Genomic DNA, 23,458 nt, shown 5'->3' on the forward strand with positions numbered 1-23,458 from the left:
CCCTTGGGACATTTTACTATATTCAAAGTGCTGTACAAATGCAATTTGTTGCCGTTGTTGAACCAGGTGTCCATTTTGTGGAGACCATTTCACCTCTATGCCTCCATTTTGTTTCCCTATGGCCAGTTGACTCCTTAAAACCTGCACTAGGCAATGGGGATGATCCTGCTGTTCCTCATTCAGCTAACAAGACTGAACTGGCAGCAGCACAAGAGTCACACCCTGTCCTTCACACTCCCAGTGTTTAGCTTTTCCTCTCCGAGGAAAACCAACCACATTCCGCTTGGTAAATCAACCGAGAACCAGCAAACCTATCACAGCTTTGCAGATTGTAGATTCAACCATTGGCTGGTGCTTGAATACCATTGAACTGAGGTCAAGCAGTCCATTTATCTTTCGTTCTCACACCATGAACTCAACATAATAACAGTCCCTCCTTCAAATTTCCTATCGTACTCTTGATTAAGGTCACGCGACATCAATTTTCTTCTCATTCTAAACAGATCCGTTACCAACGATATTGCAGAGAAAACAATTTGTACTCTTCAATTTATTGGTATAACTTATACATGAATATCACTAACATGTTAAATATCCATTAGCTATATGAGTAGTTAAGAGGAGAGGAAAGACAAGTGTATAAACCATGGCAATAGGGAAAGCTGATTTGGTGCTGTCGTGCATTAGCCCTCTGTCTTTCATCTCTGAGGCTTGAACTCAAACCCAAAGCAGAATAATGGAATTAAAAGCTTCCCTATGGGTTGCCTTAAAGAAGGAAGAAAAGCATCCCCCAAGTAATTATGTTGCCAAAATTATGTCACCCTCTTTGAATTGTTTGAAGAACCCCTTGAATCAGGTTTGGTGGTTTTAGAGAACTCAACGAGAGACTTTTCCACTTGGACTCCAGGGCAGTAACCTTCCAGAGAGAAAGTCTTCCTACCTTTATAAACCCACCCAATTTTAATTCCAATGGAGCAAAAATCAGGTGCATTCAAGGAACTCCACAGCAAAGGAGGCAAGGGTTAGTCCTGTTGTGGAAGAAGACTTCCCACTCTTTGATACCCACCGCATGCAGAAAGGCACTCGCTAGGGGCTCTTTTAAAGTTACAGCTCAACAGCAAAGTGGATAGCGATCCCAACTGCCAATACCGCCAGCCCTGCTAGGATGGCTAGCCCACGGCGAATGATCAGTTGGGTAGGGGACAAGGTGCCACCCATTAGGCTGGAGCTGTTGCTCGCTATCAATATGGCGTGTTCCAGCTGATCTGATTCTTCCTGGTTCTGTGATGATGTTGCAGAGCCGTCTTCTGTAAGATGTGAAACACAAGAGTTTTACATGTAACAATTATTTGTAACGCTAGGGGCAGAACTTTTAGGCCAGCGGGCGGACGCAATTGGCAGGTTCGGGATCGGCCACGGAATGGACCACCGACTGCGATCTCACACTGGCTGGCCAATGAATGGCCAGCGAGCGTGAAGCACGCGCGCTGAGAAGCTCAACGCTGCCAGGGTGGGGGGCGGGAGGAGGGCGGGCGCTGACATCAGTGCAGGCGCGGGCGAGCGCTGACAGAAAGCTCCCTGAAGGCAGAGAGCTGCCTCAGGGAGCTGAAGACCCGAAAAGCATCAAATAAAGTTTTTAAAATCAGGAAGAAAAATGTGCAAGCATCACAATCAGTCACCTGAACACATACGTGATAAAGATGTTGTCCATAGATTTTTCTTTTTCTTTCATTTAATAACGGAAACCTCATCCCGCCCTTGGATGAGGTTTGTTGAAAAATACAAAAGCTGCCTGGCCAATTCGCCCGCCCGCCAACCGTAAGGTTGGACGGACCACGAGAAATCGGAGACAATTGCACCTTTACTTACATTAATTCGCCCCTTAATTGTCGGTGGGCACACTTCTGACTTTTGCACGCGCCTGCCGACCAAAATATTGCGCGAGCGCGGGATGACGTTGGGACGCTCGCCCGACGTCATCTTGCGCGATTTTGCATCCAATCGGGTCTGGTGCACGGCCGCCCACCGAGCGAAAAGTTCTGCCCTCAGTCTATTGTTAGCACAGATTTCATCAGATGAACATTGTAGTCCATACTTTGGATCAGTTGGGCTGCTTTCTGTCCAAATTTGGTTGAGGTGATCTTGTCCCCAACTAATCTTTATCCCTTTCCCAACAGCAGTAAAAAAAATAGATGATTTGGTAAGTTATTGCATTTCCTGCTGGGAGGGCCTTGCTAGGTGCAATCTGGCTGCTGTGTTTGTCCGCACATCATTGACAGCAGTTCAAAACTAATTCAATTTTTAAGAATTCACTCTCAAGGTCTGGGTGTCCCTTGCAAAGCTAGGATTTATTCTAGAACTGCATTCTTGAGCCGATACAGTGTGTGTGGTGTAGGTACACCCACAGTGCTGTTAGGGAGGGAGTTCCAGGATATTGACCCAGCAATAGATGAATGAATGATAATAATAGTTCCCAATCAAGATGCTGTGTGACCTAGAGTTGGTGCTGTCCTCGTGTTTCTAGGTGGTGGAGTTCATGGTTTTGGGAGATGCTGATGAAGAAGCCTTGGTGAGTTGCTGCAGTGCATCTTATAGAATGGATGGTGTACACTGTACCACAGTGTGTCCGTGGTGGAGGCAAATGGATATTTAAGTCAGTTTCAACTACATCTCAAGGGCAAAGTTTTATTTCAACAGTCTTGGAACAAGTGCTATCAACAAGGTGCACAGTGGAGAAGCAAGGAGAGATGGATCACCCACTGAGATCACTGTGGGCATGCGTGAGGGTGGATAATGGAAATTATAAACACAAGCTACCACTTTGAACTGTGCGCACCTGAGGTCTGTGGCTAGCTTCACATCTAGTGCTATGCGCCTGTGACATTACCATAGAAAGAGGCATCTGTCTCAGCAACTGTGTTGGGTTCAATTCTCTTCCTCAATCCTGTTCTCTCTTGAGCCTGAAGAAAAATGTAATGGGAATTAAAAGTTAAATTGTTTCTTTGCACATTCAGCAGTTCAGCAATAACAGTCACAATACCCCCACAAGCGTTCCCCATGCTTCATCGATATTTAAGCTCAGGGGTAATTTTAACCCACTGCATGGGACACACAGGGAATGTGGAACACCAGATTTACACCCCACTCAATAATGGGGTCCATTGACTTCAAATGGACGGCAAAAACGGGTGGAATATAAAACCGGCGTTATACCCAATCCTATCATTCTCCCTTTGGGCGGACTGTGTTCTAATTGTCCCAACACTGCACAAAAGTGACAGAATGCGTCTGACACACAGGCTGAGGGAGAAACACTAAAAGCACATTTCCAGCATCAAACATTACGCAGGACTCGAGTCTGTAAGGGTAGCTCCCATGGTCCTGCTCTCCACGTGTCAGTCTCCATATAACACAGGTCAGACAATTAGAGGCCGCTTTTCCCCTACCTTGAGCAGCCAATGGGATCTCTCAGCACTGTGCATACACCAACAATAATCCTGCGCTGAGTCAGTTACAAACACACACATTAGGAGCATTAGAACATTCGGCCCCTCGAGCCTCCACCAGGGGTTCATTATATAGAATGTCAAGCACAGAAATAGGCTATTCGGCCCAACTGGTCCATGCTATTTATGCTTTGCACGAGCATCCTCCAATCCTTCATCTTCCCACCCTATGAATATAACCTTGTATCCCTTTCTTCCTCAAGTTGACCAAGCCTCCCCTTTATTCACCTCAACCACTCCTGTGGCAGCAAATTCCACATCTCAACCAGCCCCTGGGAAAACTGATCTGTTAGCTCCTGTCAGCTGTGGCTCATTGGGTAGCACTCTCACCTCTAAATCACAAGTTCAAGTCCCACTCCAAGGAACTTAGCCCAAAAACCAAGGTTGAGACTCTGGTACAATACCGAGGGAGCCCTGTTGGAGGTGCCATCTCTCAGATGAGATGGTAAACGAGGCGCTCTCTGCCTGCTTGGGTGGATGTGAAAGATCCCATGGTGCTACTTTGAAAAAGAGCTGGAGAGTTCCCCCTGATGTTCTGGCCAATACTTATCCCTCAATTAACATCACAAGAAAAAATCGGATTTTCTGGTCATTATCTCATTGCTGTGTGTGGGAGCTTGCTGTGTGCAAATTTGCTGCCACGTTTCCAATATTACAGCAGTGATTTCACTTCAAAAAGTACTTCATTGGCTGTAAAGCACTTTGAGGCAGTCAGTGGTCATGAAAATTGCTATATAAATGCAAGTCTTTTTGGGGGCACCAGCGCATTGTTACATTTGGTTTTCCTATCCTGGCTTTGCGAGGAGACAAATATTAGACAGCTTTGCTGCCTCTGAACGCTGCCCAGTGACCACGCCTTGACATATGTGTGTGTGTGTGTTGATAGTGGGTGAACATAGGATATATCTCAGAGTCAGTAACCCCTCTCCTCCACACAGCCAAACTGTCCATCAATGTGAAGTCTTAATATGTGATGTCATGCAGTTGTAGACATGGTCAGGTCCTCAAGCCTGAAGCGTCACCAGAGTAGAGCTCTACGAATCCCTATAACCCTCCGAGATCACTGCACTCCTCCAATTTTGGATTCTTGCCTCAATTTTCCTCATTCCATCGTTGATGTCTGAGTCTTCACGTGCCTAGGCCCTTACACTCTGGAATTCCCTCTCTCCACCTCATGATGTCAGCTATCGCTCTGTTGGGCCTGAATTTTCACGCAGCCAGAGAGGCTTTTCATCTGCGCAGAAATGCCGGCAGAGGCCCGAATCTGGAATTCCCACCCCCAAACCCGGCCTCTGCCATTTTCACGGCGGGGGGTGGGTGTAATGGGAGCAGGTTGTAAATTTCACATCCATGGTTCCCGGAGGCAACTGACCATATAAATCCTCAGCTGCCTGCACTGTGTGATTTTGGTGAGGTAGGTGTCTGAAAGCCAAAGTGTGCAGGTTAGACCAAGTGAGAGCAGGACTAAACCTTATGGATTCTTTTGGATAGCCAAATACCCTTTTGGAGAGGTAAGGTACGCATTTGGACACCTTTGGGTCAGGTAAGACACCCTTTGGGAGACGTAATGTGCACCCCTTTGGGAGGGATAAGTTACCCCTTTGGGAGAGGTAAGTTACCCTACGGGAGAGGTAAGGTACCCCTTTGGGAGAGGTAACGTGCCCTTTGAGATTGTTAAAAGTAGACATGATTGTGTGTAAAAAGTGCATACACTCATGTTAACTGTTAAGCTGCCAAAGAACTGTCAAAACTCATTGGAACTGTACAATCGCATTGAAAGTGTCAAAGCTTTCAAAAGACTTAACTCTGCATGGAGGGGGTAAGGGCAAAGGGTGGTGGGTGGAGGACATGGGTTGGCATGAGTTGACACCAAGTTGGCATTGGAGCTATAAGGGCAATGGGGATGAGTGGGAGCAATGGGTTGGAATGGAGGGTATGTGGGGCCATGGGGCAGTGGGTGAGGGCCATGAGGTGGCATAGTTGCATGGATGGAACAAGGGGAGAGTGTGGGCGGTGAGGGCATGTGAGGTGTGAGGGCTGGAGGGCATTTTTTTGTTTTATTCATGTTTTTAATAACTTCAACAAGGTGCCGGACACCAAGGCAGGCTTTCCGCCCGGCCCACCTCTGCACACAGCAGCCTCTGCACTTGTTCCAGGGGTGGTGGGCCCAACTTCTAACCCAGCTCCCCCACCCCTCAGAACAAAAACCTGGCCTTCCAGGCCTCTTTTGCCCAGGTTGCGTTCGCAGAGCCGGGAGCGAAAATCCAGGCCTTTCTAGCACTCTCGCCTCTGAGACAGAGTCCGACACCAGAGATCAGAACACAAAAATCTAAGCTGACAGTCCTGTGTAGTGCTGTGGGAATGCTGCACTGTCAGAAATGCTGTCTGTCGGATGAGTCATGAAACTAAGGCCCCATACCCCATCAAGTGGCATAAAAGATCCCCTGCCACTATTTCGAAGAAGAGCAGGGGAGTTCTCCTGATGTCCTGGCCAATATTTATCCCCAGCCAACACCATTAAAACAGACGATTTGCTCATTATCACATTGCTGCGCACAAAATGGCTGCTGCATTTCCTGCTTTACAACGTTCATTGGCTGTAAACTGCTTTGGGACATCCTGAGGTTGTGAAAGGCACTATTTAAATGCAAGTTTTTCTCTTGCCTCTTTCCTCCTTTAAGAAGCTTCTTCAGGCCTTATCTCCTTGTCCAAGTTGTCCTGGTCACCTATCCTAAAAGCTCCCTGCTCAGTGTCAAATTTTGCTTGACGATCACTCCTCTGAAGCGCCTTGGAACATTTTGCTATGCTAAATGCGCTACGTAAATGCAAGTTGTTGTTGATTATGCATCTGCCCACAGGCCGGGACCATCCCTGTGCGTCTCCTACACTCAGATTGAATGTGGTGTGGGCAAAAGCTGGGGAGCAGGTGGTCTGCCCACCAGCGTCACTCCCAGGCAGGACAAAGCGCTCGTGCGTGATTCAAGGTGGGACTTTTTCTTTTTGACTTCCTTCCCACCCCTAAGCTTGATTCAGACGTGTCACATCAAAGCACCCCAACATGGACACCACCGGATTTAATGGAGGGATAAATCTCTTGCCTCCTCTGCAGCTCTGTTCCAGTTCAGCCTAAAGATCAATGTCAAAAGGAGAGATGACAGCAGAAAGGTACCAATTGCCAATCCCGTCCAAAGACCTGAAAGAAACAGCAAGAACCTTTATGACATGCTCAGCCAGTACATGCAATACCTGGTAAAGGTGCCAAACTATACACAACAGGAAGGTGCCAGGGGAACAGTACCTATGGGGACGGTAGCACAATGGTAACGATACTGGACTGGTAATCCAGAGGCCCAAACACAAGCTCTGGAGGATTTGTATTCAAACCATACCACGGCACCTTGGGGGGAATTTAAATTCAGTTAATAAGCCTGGAATAGAATGCTAGTCTCATTAATACCGTTCATAAAACTACTGGATTCTTGTTTAAACCCATCTGGTTCATTCATGCCCTCCAGGGAAGGAAATCTGCCAGTTTTACCTGCTCTTATAAAAGGCGTGGTAACAGAACACTTGGAAAGCATTAACGGGATTAGACAAAGTCAACATGGGTTTATGAAATGGAAATCATGCTTAGCTAACCTCCTGGAGTTTTTTGAGGATGTAACTAGTAGAATAGATAAGGGAGAACCCAGTGGATGTGGTGTATTTGGATTTCAAGAAGGCTTTTGATAAGGTCCCACATAAGAGGCTAGTAGGCAAAATTAAAGCACATGGGATTGGGGGTAATATACTGGCATGGATTGAGAATTGGCTGACGGACTGGAAACAGAGAGTGGGAATAAATGGGTCTTTTTCCAGATGGCAAGTGGTGACTAATGGTGTACTACAGGGATCAGTGCTTGGGCCCCAGCTATTCATGATATATATAAATGACTTAGGTGAGGGAGCCAAATGCAATATTTCCAAGTTTGCTGATGACATAAAACTGGGTGGGGTTGTGAGGAGGATACAAGGAAGCTTCAGGGCGATTTAGACAAGTTGCATGTGTGGGCAAACACATGGCAGATGCAGTATAATGTGGATAAATGTGAAATGATACGCTTTGGTGTGAAAAACAGAAAGCCAGATATTATTTAAATGGTGATATATTGGGAAATGTGAATGTACAAAGGGATCTGGGTGTCCTTGTACACCAGTCAATGAAAGTAAACAGACAGGTGCAGCAAGCAATTCGGAAGGCAAATGATATGTTGGCCTTCATTGCAAAAGGATTTGAGTTCAGAAGTAGGCATGTCTTACTGCAGTTATACAAGGCCTTGATGAGGCCACACCTGGAGTATTGCTGGCAGTTTTGGTCTCCCTACCTAAGAAAGGATATACTTGCCATTGAGGGAGTGCAGCGAAGGTTCACTAGGCTGATACCAGGGATGGCAGGACTGTCTTATGAGGAGAGATTGGTTCAACTGGGCCTGTATTCACTAGAGTTTAGAAGAATGAGAGGGGATCTGATTGAAACAGATAAAATTCTAGACAGACTGAATGCAGGGAGGATGTTTCCCCTGGTTGGGGAATCTAGAACCAGGAGCCACAGTCTTAGGATACGGGGCAGGCCATTTAGGACTGAGATGAGGAAAATTTCTTCACTCAGAGGGTGGTCAACCTGTGGAGGCCGAGTCACTGAGTAAATTCAAGAAAGAAATTGATAAATTTTTGGATATTAGGGGCATCAAGGGGTATGGGGAGAGCAGGAGTATGGTGTTGAGATAGAGCATCAGCCATGATCATATTGAATGAAGGACCAAGCTCGAAGGGCCGAATGGCCTACTCCCACTCCTAGTTTCTATGTTTCTGATCTACACGTGACTCCAGACCCAGAGCAATGCAGTTGACTTTTAACTGCTGTCTTCGTAAGCCACTCAGTAATACCAAACTGCTATTGCCAAGTCACTGTGGATGTTCCTACACCACATGGACTGCAGCGGTTCAAGAAGGTGGCTCATTACCACCTTCTCAAGGGCAAATAGAGATGAGTATTGAAAGCTGGCCCAGCCAGCAAAGCCATCTCCCAAGAATGAGAAAGGAGAAAAGGAGTGGATACCACAACTGAACCAAGTCTGCTATATAACAATTACTAGTGAGATAGGAGTTAATCACTCATGCCCCAACATTGATACCCCATACAAACAGCCTTGTGCAAATTATTTGGGTGCGTTTCCACTTGCGTTCCACGCTCATGACTGGTTCTCCATATAAGGCCAATGATGGCATAAGGAGGTGGGGCCTATGAAGGGGTCCCCCCACTGGAATTCCCACCAACTCCACTATGGAAAGCCATGTTTAAAAATTAAAATGAGTTAAGAAACCTATGCTTTATTTTTGGTGTGCCAAGAGTGCACCAATGAGAACTGGTTAACCAAACACATGAGCGAGACAATGAGAGCTCACATTTCAGTCTACTTCTCACTGACTGAGTCTTTCTCACTTTGTGTAGTAACCATGGTAATCGTGTGGGCCCCCAAACTTATTGGGGTAACCCTTAAGGAAAAATTAGCTGTGCTGTCCAAGGGCTCACCGAGAATTCCAAGCTTTGCGGCAAACATCAGCGAAATTCCGATAGGGATCGCGACAATGTAGAATACAACTAGATTAGCAACCGCTCCAATTTTCTGCTTTCCAGTTCCTCTGATGATCCCACTAGCTACTCCCTGTGGAGAAATACAAGATCAGAGTAGTTTTAGGGGTGAAGTATTGCAATTATAACGAACAAAGGGAAGGATAGCTCTATTGGGTTTAAAGGAATGAAAGTTATTCATAGCAACATAAGAAATAGGAGCAGGAGTTGGCCATTCAGCCCCTCAAATCTGCTCAACATTCAATAAGATCATTGCTGATCTTCTACATCAACTTCATAATGAATTTTATATGTTTCAATGAGATCACCACTCATTATTCCAAACTCCAAAAAGCATAGACCCACTCTACTCAAAATCGAGTGAGGGAGGGGATACATGGACAATTATCTCACCTCCAGTGGAACCTGTCCCAATGACCAAGGCTGACTATATAGGGAATCGTGTGCCTATAGTTCCTATCGCTCCACAACGCACAAACATCTGCAGCCTCTGGTCAGGAGTAGACATGTGCAGAAGTCAGGTAAGGGCAGTGTCAGGTTTGCTGGATGGGTCTTCACAGTTGAACAGTCTACTGTTACTCATTTGTCAAATTTACAATCAAAACAGCCTAGTGTCAGCCTTCACTGGTTGGCTTCTCAGTCAGAGGGTAACGGATTCAATCCCCACTCTAGAGACGAGCATCTAATCTAGGCTGACACCTCAGCACACTGCTAATGTTGAGTATCTCATCCAAAAGATGGTACCTCCTACACTGTTGGAGGTACCATCTTTTGGATGAGATACTCATCATTTGACTGCTATGTCTGCGGTCTCAGGTGGGCACGAGAGATCCCATAGCCCTCACTGAAGAAGCGCAGAGAGTTCTCTAGGACAACATTTATTCCTCAGCTGGCAGCTCAGTTAAAAAACCTACAGATTAGTCATTTATCGTATTGTTTTTTGTGGAGCTTGGCATGTGCACAAATTGGCTGTCAAATCTACTGACTAAACAATGTATGTAGGAAGTAATTCATTGTCTGGGAAACACTGAGACAGCAGAACACTGGGACATCCCGAGAGCAGGAAAGTCACTAATCTGTGCAAATTATTTCTTTATCAGATTGACTCATCTACTCTAGGGAGCAGTGGATGTTCAGTCGTTGAGTATATTCAAAACTGAGGCCGCAGGCTTTTTGGATACTAAGGGCAGGATTTTCCGGGTCCCTGTACTGAAGGACTGGAAGTGGGGTGCTGGGGGGGTGTGGTAATGCCAGGAAAATAGTGGGGAGCTGCGTTGGGATGACTCCCCGATGCCTTCCCACTGCCGGGAAAATTTCCCAGGACAGTTTGGCTGCCCACTGAACAAAGACAGGCAAGCAATTGGCATGTTTAAATTTCCATTTATGGATGATTTTGCAGCCTCCCCATCATTTTGCCAATGGCAGATCACCCTCACTACGTGCTGAGGCAGTCAGCCTCATGGAGATGGCCCTCCCTGAGGGAGTCCAAGGGAAGGCAGCCCCTACAACTCCAAAAAATCCTGGAATTCCCTCCCTAACAGCACTGTGGGTGTACCCACACCACATGGACCTGCAGCTGATTCAAGAAGGCAGCTCATCACAGCCTTCTCAAGGGCAACTAGGGATGGGCAATAAATGCTGGCCCAGCCAGCGAAGCCCACATCCCGTGAATGAATTTTTAAAAGTGAAGGTGGGGCTTCCCCTCCACTCCAAGGGACCTGCCTGCTTAGCTCCTCTGAATTTTTATTTCAAGCTTATCTCTCCAGGGGAGCCTCCATGCCAAGTGCCCCCTTGATCGCTCACCTGCCTCTGCAGTGCCCACCTCTCCCGATGGGGCTGCCAAGGCTTCAGAGCTGCCAAGGTTTCAGAGCTGCCCATCCTCTGATTGAACCGGTGACATCAGGAGATGGCAAACTCGGGGGCAGCCAATTACGAAGCTGCCTCCTGGAAAATAGTTACACCAGTCTTGTTGCCATTAAGTGCAGGCTCAGGACCCCCATTTTCTGTTTGCATCGGGCTCCCAAAGCCCACAGTAAAATCCTGCCCTAAGGAAATTAAGAGATATGGGGATGGGAAGGTGGAGTTGAGGTAGAAAATCAGCCATGATTTTATTAAATGGTGGAGCAGGTTCTATGGGCTGAATGGCCAACTCCTGTTCCTATTACTCTATTACTTATGTTCTTATGTTCGGAGAGGTGTGCAGCACTCTGTGGATGCAAGGATATTAGAATAATCTTACACTTTATTACTGACAGGAAGTTGCACCAAAATCCATCTACTAGTTTTGTAGTTTAACCATTTCACTGAGACAGAACATATGCTCCAGCGGATATTAACCTGGTTTCTGTAGGCATGTCTTCATTAGAATTGGAGAGAAGATTGCAGAGAGAAACTAGTAAAGGAAAGGAGAGGTTGTTTAAAGATCCTCTCCAAGTTTACTACATTATAAAGCTATTCTAGTCTTCAATGCTTGGTTCCAGGGTCTCAGCTGGGTTAACACTGCGGTATGATTCGTTTCAGTGCTTAAGGCTTTCTTACATAGTTACATTCTTGACATCACTCTTGAACTAATTTTAAGGTTATTCCCTCCTTCTTCTGGACTCCCTCCCACCAGAAGAAATATTTTTCAGTCTATCCTATCAAATGCTTCAATAATCATAAACACCACAGTTAGATCATCTCTTAATCTTCTATACTCAAGAGAATGCAAGCCTGGTCTCTGGAACCTCTCCTCACAATTTAACCCTTTAAGTCTCTTAGCTGCGCTCAGGTTTTTGGGCAGTGTCTGTTTTGTTATTTGCTTCCCCTTTCCTGTAATCTCACACCTTCCCCAACATCACTTTGTCCCCGTCAGTTGTCAGTTTGATTTGCTGGATGGAATGCTAGAGTGGCTTGCAAGGGATGATCTTCCTTATTTTCCTTTCTCCTATGAGCAGGAAGTATCCAAGGCTACGGAGCTGTGGTGCACTTCAACACATAGGGGGAACTGCGGGGTGAACCCTTGTGACATATCACTCTGCAGAACCCAAACACACTCCCATGCTTAATTTCCCCACCCCCCCACCCACCCCCCACAGCATTTCTGCCTTCATCCCTTATCCCTCTATCTCTCCAAGGAGCCTTCTCTTCAATCTTACTTTCACCCCTCCTCTGCCCCCACCTAAACCCCTCATTTCCTTTTCCCCATGCTCTGTAAAGCTTTCCAATGCCTTTATGCTCGAGGAACTCTGGACAAGGTGAGTTATTGATGCGACCTGCAACCTTCAACATCTTAAAACATGAGACACTGTAGACATATAAACAATGGCTCTACCAACCCTGTATTGGTGTTAATTGTATATTAGTTGTATGCAAATGGTGGATATTAACTGGGGACTCACTTGAGCCCCTATAAATAGAAAGAGACTAAAACAGTGGCTCTTGGGTTAGGAGGTGCATGCTTGTAATGTGTATCTCTGTCAATAAATGCTTATAAAAGTGTGTAATTTTTGGCTCCAGTTCTATCCTTCACTGCCTGGCTCTCTGCAATATAACACCTGGTACAATCAGAGCAGGACTCACACGTCAGAACTTTACAAGGAAAATGGTGACAATTTACTACACTGAGCAATGGCAGGAAAGAGACATGAAAGGTTACTTTGTGAGGTGGGACTCCCAGTATAAAGGCAACCCAGATGTGAGTGCAGATTAGAGATAGGGTGCTATAATCATGAGTCCAATCCCGTCTGGCGATGCACCACGCAAGGCTCTGTAGAGAATTTCACTTCAAAGCAGAGTTCTCCAGTTTATACACATGCTCAAGTCACTCACCGAGCCTATGGCGTCGCACAGGTGGACAGGAGCCAGGATTGGTATCGTTTTTGAAACCAGTTCAACAATTTGCCTGTTACGAGAGAGAAAAGTTTCTATATCAGGTGTTTAAAATGACTACCCTGCAACATTAGAAAGTCTGTTGAGCCTTCAAGGTTCTCATCCCTGGTTCCCCGATGGCTTATACAGCAGCTGCAACCTTCTCTCAACCGCACATTTTCCTCCTTTAGAGAAGGTGGACAAAGAAAAGCTGTTCCCTTTAGCCAATAGTATAAGGACTAGGGGACACAGTGTTGTGGTTTTGGGTAAGAGGTACAGGGGAGGTTGTGAGGAACAACATCTTTGCACAGCGAGAGGTAACGACTGGAACTCGCTGGATGTTGGAGGTGGAGACGATCAATGATTTCAACAGGTTGCCAGGACCTGCAATATTTTGGTTTTATTTCAAAAGAGATTTAGATGGGCCCTTACAGGAAATAAACTTGCAGGGTTACAGGGATAGAGCGGGCGAATGGAACTGGCTGGATTGCTCAATGGACTTGATGGGCCAAATGGCCTCCTTCTGTGCTGTAATGACCCCATGGCTCCTCAACCTTCTCCCTTGGTCCACCATGAGCCCTCTGCTTGAGTATTGGTGGCAAAGGCTTCAACCAGTAACCCACTGTACATCTGAAAACTCTCTCGCTAAATCCCTCTGACTTGTCATCTTTCTCCCCCACCTTCAAAAGACTGCAATATCTACCCTCTTTGGCTGTGCCTTCAGACATCCCCCCCATACCTTTTTTCCCTACTGTTCACTCAGTGTCCAACCCCCACACGAGCGTACCCTGGCTTGTCTCATTTAGCTGAAAGGCCCATCACATTTCGGAGCTGCTGGGCTGGTGCCCAGGTTGCAGACGTTGGTTGCAACGAGGCTGTGGAAAGGTCGGTAAGTGAGGGCAAGGGTTTTGAAATCATTGCATTGGAGGGGGTTAATAAGGAAATGGGGGAGCAGGGTTTGTGATGGGATACGCGCAGTGATGTTCTGTGTAGGAGGCTGTTAATGATATTAGAGAAGCGGAGGTTTGAGGTGGGGAAGATAGAGTGACTTTTACTAGCAATAAGGAGACGGTGCGTGTGCAGTGATTGGAGATACATGGGAACAGGGTGGGTAAATGGAACCAGGACTATTGCGGGGCCGAATGGCCTGTTCCATATTGAAACTATTTGTTGTTCATTTTATTTTTGATTCGCATGGCTGGGGAAGCAGTTATACTCCGATGTCCGGCTTCAGCTGATGCAGTGCCGAGTGGTTGTGATACTACCGGGAACGGGTCTCCCAGGGCAGGAGTTTAGAAAGCGGGGCGGTGGTCTGACCTGGGTGGCGACTGTCAACAATGTGAGCCATTCCTCACCTTCCACTGGTGGAGCAAGTCACCACATCTTCCCTGTCCCGTCCTCCAGAGGCTGAAGGTTGTCCATATTTGCAAAAAAAAATGGCTGTGATTTTGTGGGAGGGGGAGGGGGGGCCATCGCTGGCATGTACACTGGAGGAGAGCCAGTGTGAGGACTGATCCCTGTGGGAGCCCACTCACTGGCGGCTATTTGAGGGCAGCTGACCTGATCTCCAAGGTGCGCAGGGAACTGTCATGGAGCTGGTTAGTTGTAGGTCTTTTCACATGGCAGGTAATTTTGGAGAGTTTCGGTAGCATGCCCGTGTGCCGCGCTGTGTCAGAGGCACAGGGTAAGCTAGCAATGGCAGTTCTTCTCTTCAGGCCTCTCTGAAAACCAGCCTCAATTCGGTGTCAGGACTTGCTGGGTGCAGTTGCAGCTTGTACAAGAGCCTCCCTGTTGGGGGAGCATTGCTGCATGCAGGGTGGGAGTCAGGAGAGGCGTCCCAGGATCTGATGTAATTGAGAGCAGGGCAGTGGGGCGGTCACTGCCTGGGTCGCCGAGTGCCTTCCCCTGGCTTGGCGATGACCACGCTCTTCGACTTGGTGCCAGATGTCCGGAATGGTGCCTGTGCCGGTGGATGGTGGTAAACAGCTTTGCGAGCCAATTCCTCTCCTGTGATCCAATGTCCTTCAGGAATCCTGGGTAAATTGCGTCGACTCCTGCTGCTTTGCCTGATTCGGGCTGGAATTTTCCAGCCCCCGTTGGGTGTCATGGCGGGCGGGGGGTGGGCAATACGGTGAGGGGGCCAAAAATCGGTTTCTCGCCGGCGTGAAGGCACAGTGGGAGCAACCGATGGTGTCCACCATGGCGGAACATGTTTCCTGCTGGAGGTCAGCGTGAACCCCACTTTGCATCCCACCAATGGTGCGGGAAAACACGCCGGCCCAGGACACGTCTGGACAAATGCAACATGCAGAAGATGGGACTTAACGTTAGGGCCTTGCTCAGATTGTGGACTGGAGCCCTACAGCTACCGGGCCCTGGAGGAACACATGGATCACATGCTGGGTGGATCCTCATGGACAAGGGCTCCATCACAGTGCAGCTCACAGAAGGTGGGAGGTCTCCGTTGATGCTTTGGGTCTGCTTTGGAACATCACAGTCTTGGCCATGGGCTGCTATGGATGATCTGTGACAGGGAGGGAGAAGGAGGTCCAGCTATGAGCGGGAGAGGAAGGTGTACCAATGGGCAGTGGGATAGGACGGTCTAGGTTTGACTGTGAGGAGAAGGTGTACCCGAGTGTGATGAGGTTGGGAAGGGGAGGAGGGAGTATGGTGGAGTGGGAGGGAGGAGGGGGTCATGGGGGAGAATGTGGCAAGTGTGGAGGTATGTGTAAGAGGGGAGGAAGGTGTAAGGGAAGGAGTTCGGAGGGGGAAGGGTTTGGGGGGAGGAGTTTGGGGGGTCAAAGGAGTTCAGAGGGGCAAAGAGTAAGCATGGAGGAGGGAGTAAGGGTGGGGGAGGGAGTAAGCATAGAGGAGGGAGTAAGTGGGAGGGATGTCCAGGTGAACGTGTAAGGGACAGCCCTGTGTAGTCAATGACTGCCTCCTGAACTGGGGGTTGATGTGGTAGGAGGGGTTGGTGTGGTAGGAGGGGTTGGTGTGGTAGGAGGGGTTGGTGTGGTAGGAGGGGTTGGTGTGGTAGGAGGGGTTGGCGTGATAGGAGGGGTTGGCGTGGTAGGAGGGGTTGGCGTGGTAGGAGGTGTTGGCATGGTAGGAGGGGTTGGTGTGGTAGGAGGGGTTGGTGTGGTAGGAGGGGTTGGTGTGGTAGGAGGGGTTGACGTGGTAGGAGAGGTTGGCATGGTAGGAGGGGTTGGCGTGGTAGGAGGGGTTGGCGTGGTAGGAGGGGTTGGCGTGGTAGGAGGGTTGGTGTGGTAGGAGGGAATGGTGAGTATGAGAGGGGTCAGAGTGAGCTGGAAGGGTGGGAGAGTGAGGGTGCGACAGTAGCTGGAGAAGAGGCGGCGAGGGTGGTTGGTGGGGACTCGGAGGCAGACAAGGATCCTGGGGATGGGAGGGAGGAGGTCAGGGAGGTCAATGTGGACGGAGGCGGGCAGGAAGGTAGGGAACGTGCACGTTCACCTGGACATCCTGGACGGAAAAGGGTTCTGGTTGGTAGGTGAAGGTGGGGAGGTGGAAGGTGATGCCGGGGTGGTCAACAGAGATGAGGGAAAGGTCATTGGTGATGGGGGAGGGGAAAGGACGGGGGAGCTGAGCAGAAACGTGACGATGACTATTTTTCTCAAATCAAAAGTGAGTAGAGCCTCGTGTTGGACGGGCACAGGTGCTGCATGGGAGTGTGATCGGGGGTGGGCGGAGATGCAGCTCAGCTCAGATGGACAACTGAAAGAGAAGCCCAGCAGGCAGCATTGAAAACGCTCGGGGCAGTGAGGTGAGTGTGATGGAGGAAGGATCCGCGTGCGTCGGAGAGTGTTTGCACCAGGCTCCGAAAGGCCCTGCCACACACACTCCTCCCTCGAGAATCACTTGTGATCCAGCTGCGTGTAGATGAAGTGCTCATGGGAGGACTGTCAATGAAGCTGAAAGACAACTTTACACATTATTCAGTGAAAGTGAATATATTTTCAGATTATAAAGTGACAAAATGTGTTCGCCCCTGCAACCACTTGTGATCAGAAATTCTTAACTTTTCTAGACCTACCACTTCTTCTAGGTGCTGTCCTGACATCCGCAGGAAGGGTGGAGGCAGCCTGTGCAGTGGTTGGCCCTGTTGCCCCTGATAACTTCAGCGTGGGTCCTCTGCAGAGCCAAGACCTTGAGGGCCCCAGCTTGCTTTGGCTGTCCCCCTGTGGACCAGCTGTTCCCTCTGCAGTGACAGAGGACTAGGTCGAGGGGGGGTCATAGGCAAAGAGAACTCAGAGGGGAGAGGGCAGCCTCTGAAATTCCAGAATGGATGACACAGGGGTGTCCAGCTGCAGCTGCTCCTCCCTTCGGGTGCCCGAGGGCCCTGTCCTGACTCCTTGAAGGGAAAGAGCACCTGGAGGGACATCGAGGTGCCCCATTTCCCTCTTGCGTTACCACTGCAGGAAATCACCCATGGCTACCACGATGGAGTGTAGGTCTGCATGCATCTCCGTGATCTGTTGGACCAGGGTCTCCATGGTGTCTGTCATCCTTCCCATTGGAGAACTCCATGTGTGCACATTTGGGCACTGCTTCATCAGAGAGCAGGCGGACACAAACCTAAAACTCGCGTGCCACTTTGTTGAGAGCTTCCAACAGCTCTGTGTGATGGTCACCGGCCTTCTGCTGACTCTCCACGATGAGTTGGGAAGACTGAATCCAGAGGCTCGTCATCTGACTCGAGCCTCACAAATGCCTCTTCCCCAGCAGCCCTCCGAGTGCCGGGGAGCTCGGCTGAACCTGCCTCCTCCTGCTGCGGACACATGTCCATGTGGTGACCACCAGATTGTGAACCTGAGCCTGCTCTATATCCAGGTCCCACTGAGGTGTGTCTCTGCGCTGGTGGAGGGTGTGAGTAAGCGCTGTGATGGGTCTTCCAGGCTGCTTATTCCCAACTCTTCAATGGAGGACCTGTCCTTTTGGCTGGAGGTGGGGACCTGGATGGTGCTGAGGGACTGTCTGACTGAGGGTGTCGGTCGCTTGACAGAGCTCCCTGTGAACCAAGGTAGAGATAATTAGTGCATGGCAGCAGAGTCAAAAACAGGAGAGAGAGCACTCACATTTGGGTTGAGAGAGGGGTCGTGAGGTGTAGGATCCTCAAGCGGGTATTCACCGCCGACCTCATCGTCACCACAGGCACAGTCCACGTCCTCACCAGTCAGCGCGATGGCACACTCCTCAAAGTGAGTGAGGGGCCTAATGTGGGCCACTCCACCCCCAGTCTGGGACCTCTCCCTGCTGTTGTGAGCCAACTTCTCCTGCGTGAAAACAGATGGAGAGAGTGTGAGCAGGATGCATGGCACTGTGTGGAATGTTTGTGTGGTGAGCGGAGCCATGGATGGGAGGAGGATGTGAGCCCCAGAGGGTCTGAGTCTGATGGAGATGTGAGGGTGTGTGTGAGAGTTAGTGGTGTTGCCCCTTGAGGCGTGAGATCCCTGTGGGTGTGTGATGGGTTTGTGAGTGTGTGAGTTGAGAGCGATGAGTTGGTTGACTTACCCTGGCAGAACGGATGAGACCATTCATCCTCTCCCTGCACTGGATGGCTGGCCTCCTCTGTGCTCTGGTGGTGCTGACCACCACTGCCACCGCCTCCCAGGCCGGATCAGTGATTCGGGTGGACCTCCTGCGGCCAGAGCGGGGGTAGAGGACATCGCGACAGCCTTCCCCTGCACCCAGCAGGCGCTCCAGAGAAGCATCACTAAATTTGGGGGCTGCCGTCTGCTTTGCTTTCGGGGCCATGTGTCGCCTGGTGCAGTCCTGGTCTGAGGACATGAGGGAGGCTGTGCTCTGATACGTTTTAAATATGGCGCCCGGAGCGAGGAGGGGCTGAGGTCACGGCACAGTAGGCAAATCTGAGCCCGCCCGCCAGCGATCCAGAATGTTTTCCATGAATGCATAATTAATGAGGAGGGGCATGCTGGGAATGGGACAATACGGAGCAAAAACCAGCCAATCCAGCTGGTGGGCACCGCGTCCTTTCTCCCGCCCGCTACCGCACTTTGTACAGATCTGAGCCGAATGCCCTTTGTTACCAGCGAAGGGGGTGCCCACTTCACCTTATGTGTAAGGGTTTGAGAACTCCATCTGCTCTGGAGACCGTCTCGAGGGGCTGCATCAGGGCTGTCTTTACCGTCCACTTATCTTCCCTGCTGGCCAGTAGCTTTGAGTTTATTAGGCGCTGTGAAGTGACGGCATCAATGTTGATGGAGGGCTGCTCATGTGATTGTTGCTCGGCTGCTAGCTGGTGACGTAGGAGGGGTCCACGCCTTTTGGCTTGTGGTCAGTTTTCTCCACTCTTTCCCACCATCTCATGAGGCATCCTTCATCAAAGACTCGAGGAGTCCTGTTGCCACATCTGGGTCTTTATTTTCCCTGTGTTCTTCCAGGGGCTGTTCACTTTCAGGGAACAAATTTGGTGGCTGCAGTTTGAGAAGTCGAGTGAAGCGGTTGTCGTTTTCAGGGAGGGGTGAGACCCGGTTAACAGTGGTTTTTAAATATCTGCTGCAGGCTTCCCAGCTGCCCCTCCGTAGACTCCGGCAAGGTTTTGGCTTTGAGTCTATGGATGGTAATTCCAGGTCTATACACGTGAGGGTTGGGCCAAGCCAGGAGTGGGGGAAATTGGGCAGCTCTTGTCAGGAGCTCATCAGTTGGTTGGCTGTTGTTGTCATGGACCGTGAGCCAAAGGTCAGGTGAGCAGGCTGTCTTCCACCTGGCGGAATGGAATGTTCCAGACTGCTTCGCATCGGACACAAGTTTTTAGGTCATGCATGATGGAATTGGTTGTAGGAGATCTTGGGGACTGACTGGATGTTAAGCAATGGAAGTTTTAGAATATTATTGAATCAGCTCTTATCAGCTTCCTCTTTACACAAGAGGCTGGACAGAGCTAACAAATTGCACCTAGCATGAGATAAGTGAAAAGATGACCTCGAAGTGAAGTGATGGACAGGGTGCGGGGTTACACCTTGGGTACCTGTCCTTCACTCATTGGTCAGATGGGAGCAAACATGTGATTGGCATTGCCTAGGCCGCCAGCTCGGAGGAATGAGATATGGAAACAGGAACTTGGGAGGGGAGTGCCCAGTCTTCTTCAGATGGAGGAGGACAGGGAAACAGAGCTTCCTAGTACCCTGGTTAGTTCAATAAAGCAAAGAATAAGAGAGAAGGCGGCTGCAAACAGAAAACAGACAAGCAATTGCCGCCCTCAGTTCCAGAAATTAGCTTCATCCATCCACTCACCCTCTGCGAGCAGTAAACTGTCCTCACCTGTCATGGCTCCTATGCTTTTCCTGTCTATTTAGCTTATGCGTCACCTTTAAACTGTTGCTTCTTAATCGACCACTTAATAAACTACTTTAAAATCATTATGAGCTCGAGCCCCTTTTTGGGTCATCTGTGACTTCCAAACCTTAAACCTTACAGGTTTGAAGTTCAGTTCAGAGTGAAACAGGATCTCAAAGCTGTTCACACACTTCCCTACGTTACCACAACAACAACACTTCAGCAATATTTCAATGACTATGAAGCTACACAAGTTATTTTTCACAGGACATGAACATCATTGGCTAGAGCAGCATTTATTGCCCATCCCAAATTGCCCTTGTGAAGGCCATGGTGAGTTGCCTTCTTGGACCACAGCAGTCCATCCAGTTTCGCTCAGGACTGACACTATGGGTTGGGTTGGGCTGGGGGAGGGGTTGGGGCGGGGTTGGGGGCCGGGTGGGAGGGGTTGTTGGGGGGCCAGAAGGCTGGCAATATGCTGGGGTAAGGCATCAGGAGGGGAGCTGCTATCTTCATGCCGCCCTGGCACATTGCCAGTAGCAGCAACCCCAGCAGCGGACCACCCACCATGAGCCACTTAAGGGCCGCTTCCTGCCCTCGGCAGCATTGTGTCTATGTCGGTGGGGGTGGGTGGGGGCACTGCTGCTGCATTGGGAGACTGCCAGGAAAATCCTGCCGCCCTCACAGCGGGTTTGTGGGGTGAGCAGGGGTGGGTACGTGGGGATGGGGGGGGGGAGGGGGAGTGGCCCTCCTTCATAGCCACTCCAGGACCCCCAGTGGCAAGGGCCCGCCCCTGCACCCAAGGCACCACCGCCGTAACGCTCCCTCCCCTCCACCATCACCGGGGCCTGCCTATCAGGCCTCAGCTTCCCCAAAGAAGCTCACTGGCCTACAAGGGTACATCGGCATTGAAGCTGCCCCTCCTTCGGGGTACAGCCTCAGCAGTGACTGTCACCAGCCATGGAGCTGCCGAGGCCCCTGAGCTACCAGCTCTCTGATTGGGCTAGCAACATTTGGGGGGGGGGGGGGGGGGGGGGGGCGGGACGCTGTCCTCAGTTGGACAAGAGTCCCGACGGCAACCTTTGAATTGCTGACAGCCAGCAAGATGCTGGCACAGGGGTCCCACTGACCTCCGGGATGGGGAGAGGGGGGTGCTGCGGAAGTGGGGCAGCTCCCACTCTTTGCCCCAGTGGCAGGACTTCAAACCCCTTTGAAAATTTCAGCCCTATGTCCTCTCTCCCTTTCTTCATTATTTGAGGTCAGACCGAGGAAGGCATACTAACCGGTCACTGGTGAAGAGTTTTGCTACGACATCCTTAAGCCCCAGAAGTAATGACATGAGGAACAATGCCACACAACCTATTATAAGAAAACACTTTAAACATGTCGAACGTATCACCACACGCAATACACGGAATTGGTATCAATAGTACTAAACGTGAAACAAGACCGACATAAAATAGACTACCCACTGTTACAGGGGGAGTGTACACTACTTAAATAGCTGCCATGCCAGTACAAAAATGACCACCGGAGGTAGTTTGAATAACTGACCGCCCCAATCCTGCTACCATGGTGCCACTGCCCTTAGGAGCAGAAACAGAGGGAGACGGGAGGCGGTGACGTAGTGTCACTTGTCTAGTATTCCAGAGACGCGGGGCTGATGGTGAAATTTGAATTCAATAAAAATCTGGAGTTGAAAGTCTGATGATGGCCATGAAACCATTGTCGATTGTCGTAAAAACCCATCTGGTTCACCAATGCCCTTTAGGGAAGGAAATCTGCCCTCTTTACCTGGTCTGGCCGACAAGTGACTCCAGACCCACCAGCAATGTGGTTGAATCTAAGTGCCCTCTGAACAAGGGCAATTAGGGATGGACAATAAATGCTGGCCTAGCCAGCGGTGCCCACATCCCATGAACCAATAAAAAAGAAGTAGGTCTTGTCTTGCTACAACTGTGTAGTTGCGTAGGGAAGTTTTGCATTGTTGAGACCATACCTAGAACACTGTGTACAGAGTTGGTCTCATTACTTAAGGAGGGATATACTTGTATTGGAGTCAGTTCAGAGAAGGTTCACTAGGCTGATTCCCGGGATGAGGAGTTCACCTTGTGAGGAAAGGTTGAGCAGGCTGGGCCTTATACCCATTGGAGTTTAGAAGAATGAGAGATGATCTTATTGAAGCACATAATGTTCTGAGGGGGCTTGACAGGGTGGTTGCTGAGAGGGTGTTTCCCCTCATGGAGGAACCTAGAACAAGGGGGCACAGTTTCAAAGTAGGGGTCTCCCATTTAAGACAGAGATGAGGAGGAATCTCTTCTCTGAGGGTCATTAGTTTTTGGAATTCTCTTCCCCAGAGAGCAATGGAGGCTGGGTCATTGAATATATTCAAGGCTGAGATTTTTCATTGATAAGGGAGTCCAGGGTTATGGGGGACAGGAAAGTGAAGTTAAGGCCACATCAGATCAGCCATGATCTTATTGAATGGCGGAGCAGGCTCAAGGGGCTGAATGGCCTCCTCCTGCCCCTTTATCTTATGAACCCATAAGGGGATTGGGGAGGGGCCGAAAAAGGGGTTAAAATAAATTTAAAAAGGGAAGAGGAATTTGAGGCAAGTTAAGCAGAAATGAACAGAGATAGAAAAAAGATGGAGGTGAAAGAAATAGAGACACAGGGCAACAAAGGGAGGGAGGGAGGAAGAGGAACAGGTAAACCTAAGAGGGAAAAAGAGAGAGAGAGAGAGAGACAGAGCTGCACATAGTGACAGAGAAGAACAAACACACACACGGCTGAAATTTTCAGGCACTGCCAGGAACAAAATGGAGTCAGGTGGGGTCAGGAACTACCTGCGTGGGCCAACGTGTCAGTTTCCTAATGTTCCTCCTGCTGTGCCTGCCATTTTAATGGAGAGAGAAAGAGGGCCTGCAAAGGGCTGCCCGCCTCCACTCAGCAGGCACCAGTAATGTCATTAAGAGCCGCGTTAAATCGAATTAAAGGACAGCAGCCTCCAGTTTCCTGCAGACAGGGAAGGTTGGCGGGGGTGCTCTGATTGGCCATCCAGCTTCAAGAGCCCACCCAAAACCCTTAACTGGACAGGGAACCAGACCAATTTCTGGGGCACCTCCATGAAAATTCCCAAGAGTGACTTGTATGTACA

The 23,458-nt window shown here is 49.4% G+C and overlaps 2 protein-coding genes across 3 annotated transcripts in view; both read right to left on the reverse strand.

Annotated features, from left to right (window-relative positions):
• Positions 1 to 536: 536 nt before the first annotated feature.
• LOC144684163 (multidrug and toxin extrusion protein 2-like) lies at positions 537 to 21,655 on the reverse strand. 2 transcript variants are annotated; one of them, XM_078547824.1, is made up of 7 exons: positions 21,585 to 21,655; positions 12,949 to 13,021; positions 9,079 to 9,211; positions 6,805 to 6,903; positions 6,605 to 6,699; positions 2,888 to 2,960; positions 846 to 1,307 (listed from the first exon to the last, which is right to left on the reverse strand). In XM_078547824.1, exons 1-7 carry the CDS (start codon positions 21,638 to 21,640, stop codon positions 1,105 to 1,107), a joined length of 732 nt encoding a protein of 243 aa, XP_078403950.1. In that variant the 5' UTR covers positions 21,641 to 21,655; the 3' UTR covers positions 846 to 1,104. The 2 variants fall into 2 exon arrangements, with proteins under 2 accessions (XP_078403951.1, XP_078403950.1); XM_078547825.1 differs by lacking the exon at positions 6,805 to 6,903 and having other exon boundaries at positions 537 to 1,307.
• Positions 21,656 to 21,724: 69 nt separating this feature from the next.
• Positions 21,725 to 23,458, reverse strand: part of LOC144684293 (multidrug and toxin extrusion protein 1-like) — a 14,983-nt gene continuing 13,249 nt past the window's right edge. Inside the window, exon 7 of the mRNA XM_078547921.1 lies at positions 21,725 to 21,733. Coding sequence (XP_078404047.1) covers positions 21,725 to 21,733 — 9 coding nt within the window. The remainder of the gene's footprint in view (positions 21,734 to 23,458) is intronic.

This window comes from Cetorhinus maximus, chromosome 9 (assembly GCF_964194155.1).
Source record: "Cetorhinus maximus chromosome 9, sCetMax3.hap1.1, whole genome shotgun sequence".
NCBI lineage: Eukaryota > Metazoa > Chordata > Chondrichthyes > Lamniformes > Cetorhinidae > Cetorhinus > Cetorhinus maximus.

What these genes read in the sequence shown, in the direction of transcription:
- LOC144684163 (XM_078547824.1), bottom strand. Translation starts at nt 21,640, where the DNA reads ATGTCATTACTTCTGGGGCTTAAGGATGTCGTAGCAAAACTCTTCACC. An exon ending in TGTGCGACGCCATAGGCTCG is followed by an intron (nt 9,212 to 12,948) that starts GTGAGTGACTTG and finishes ATTTCTCCACAG; the next exon opens with GGAGTAGCTAGTGGGATCAT. An exon ending in CGCAAAGCTTGGAATTCTCG is followed by an intron (nt 6,904 to 9,078) that starts GTGAGCCCTTGG and finishes ATTCCCCCCAAG; the next exon opens with GTGCCGTGGTATGGTTTGAA.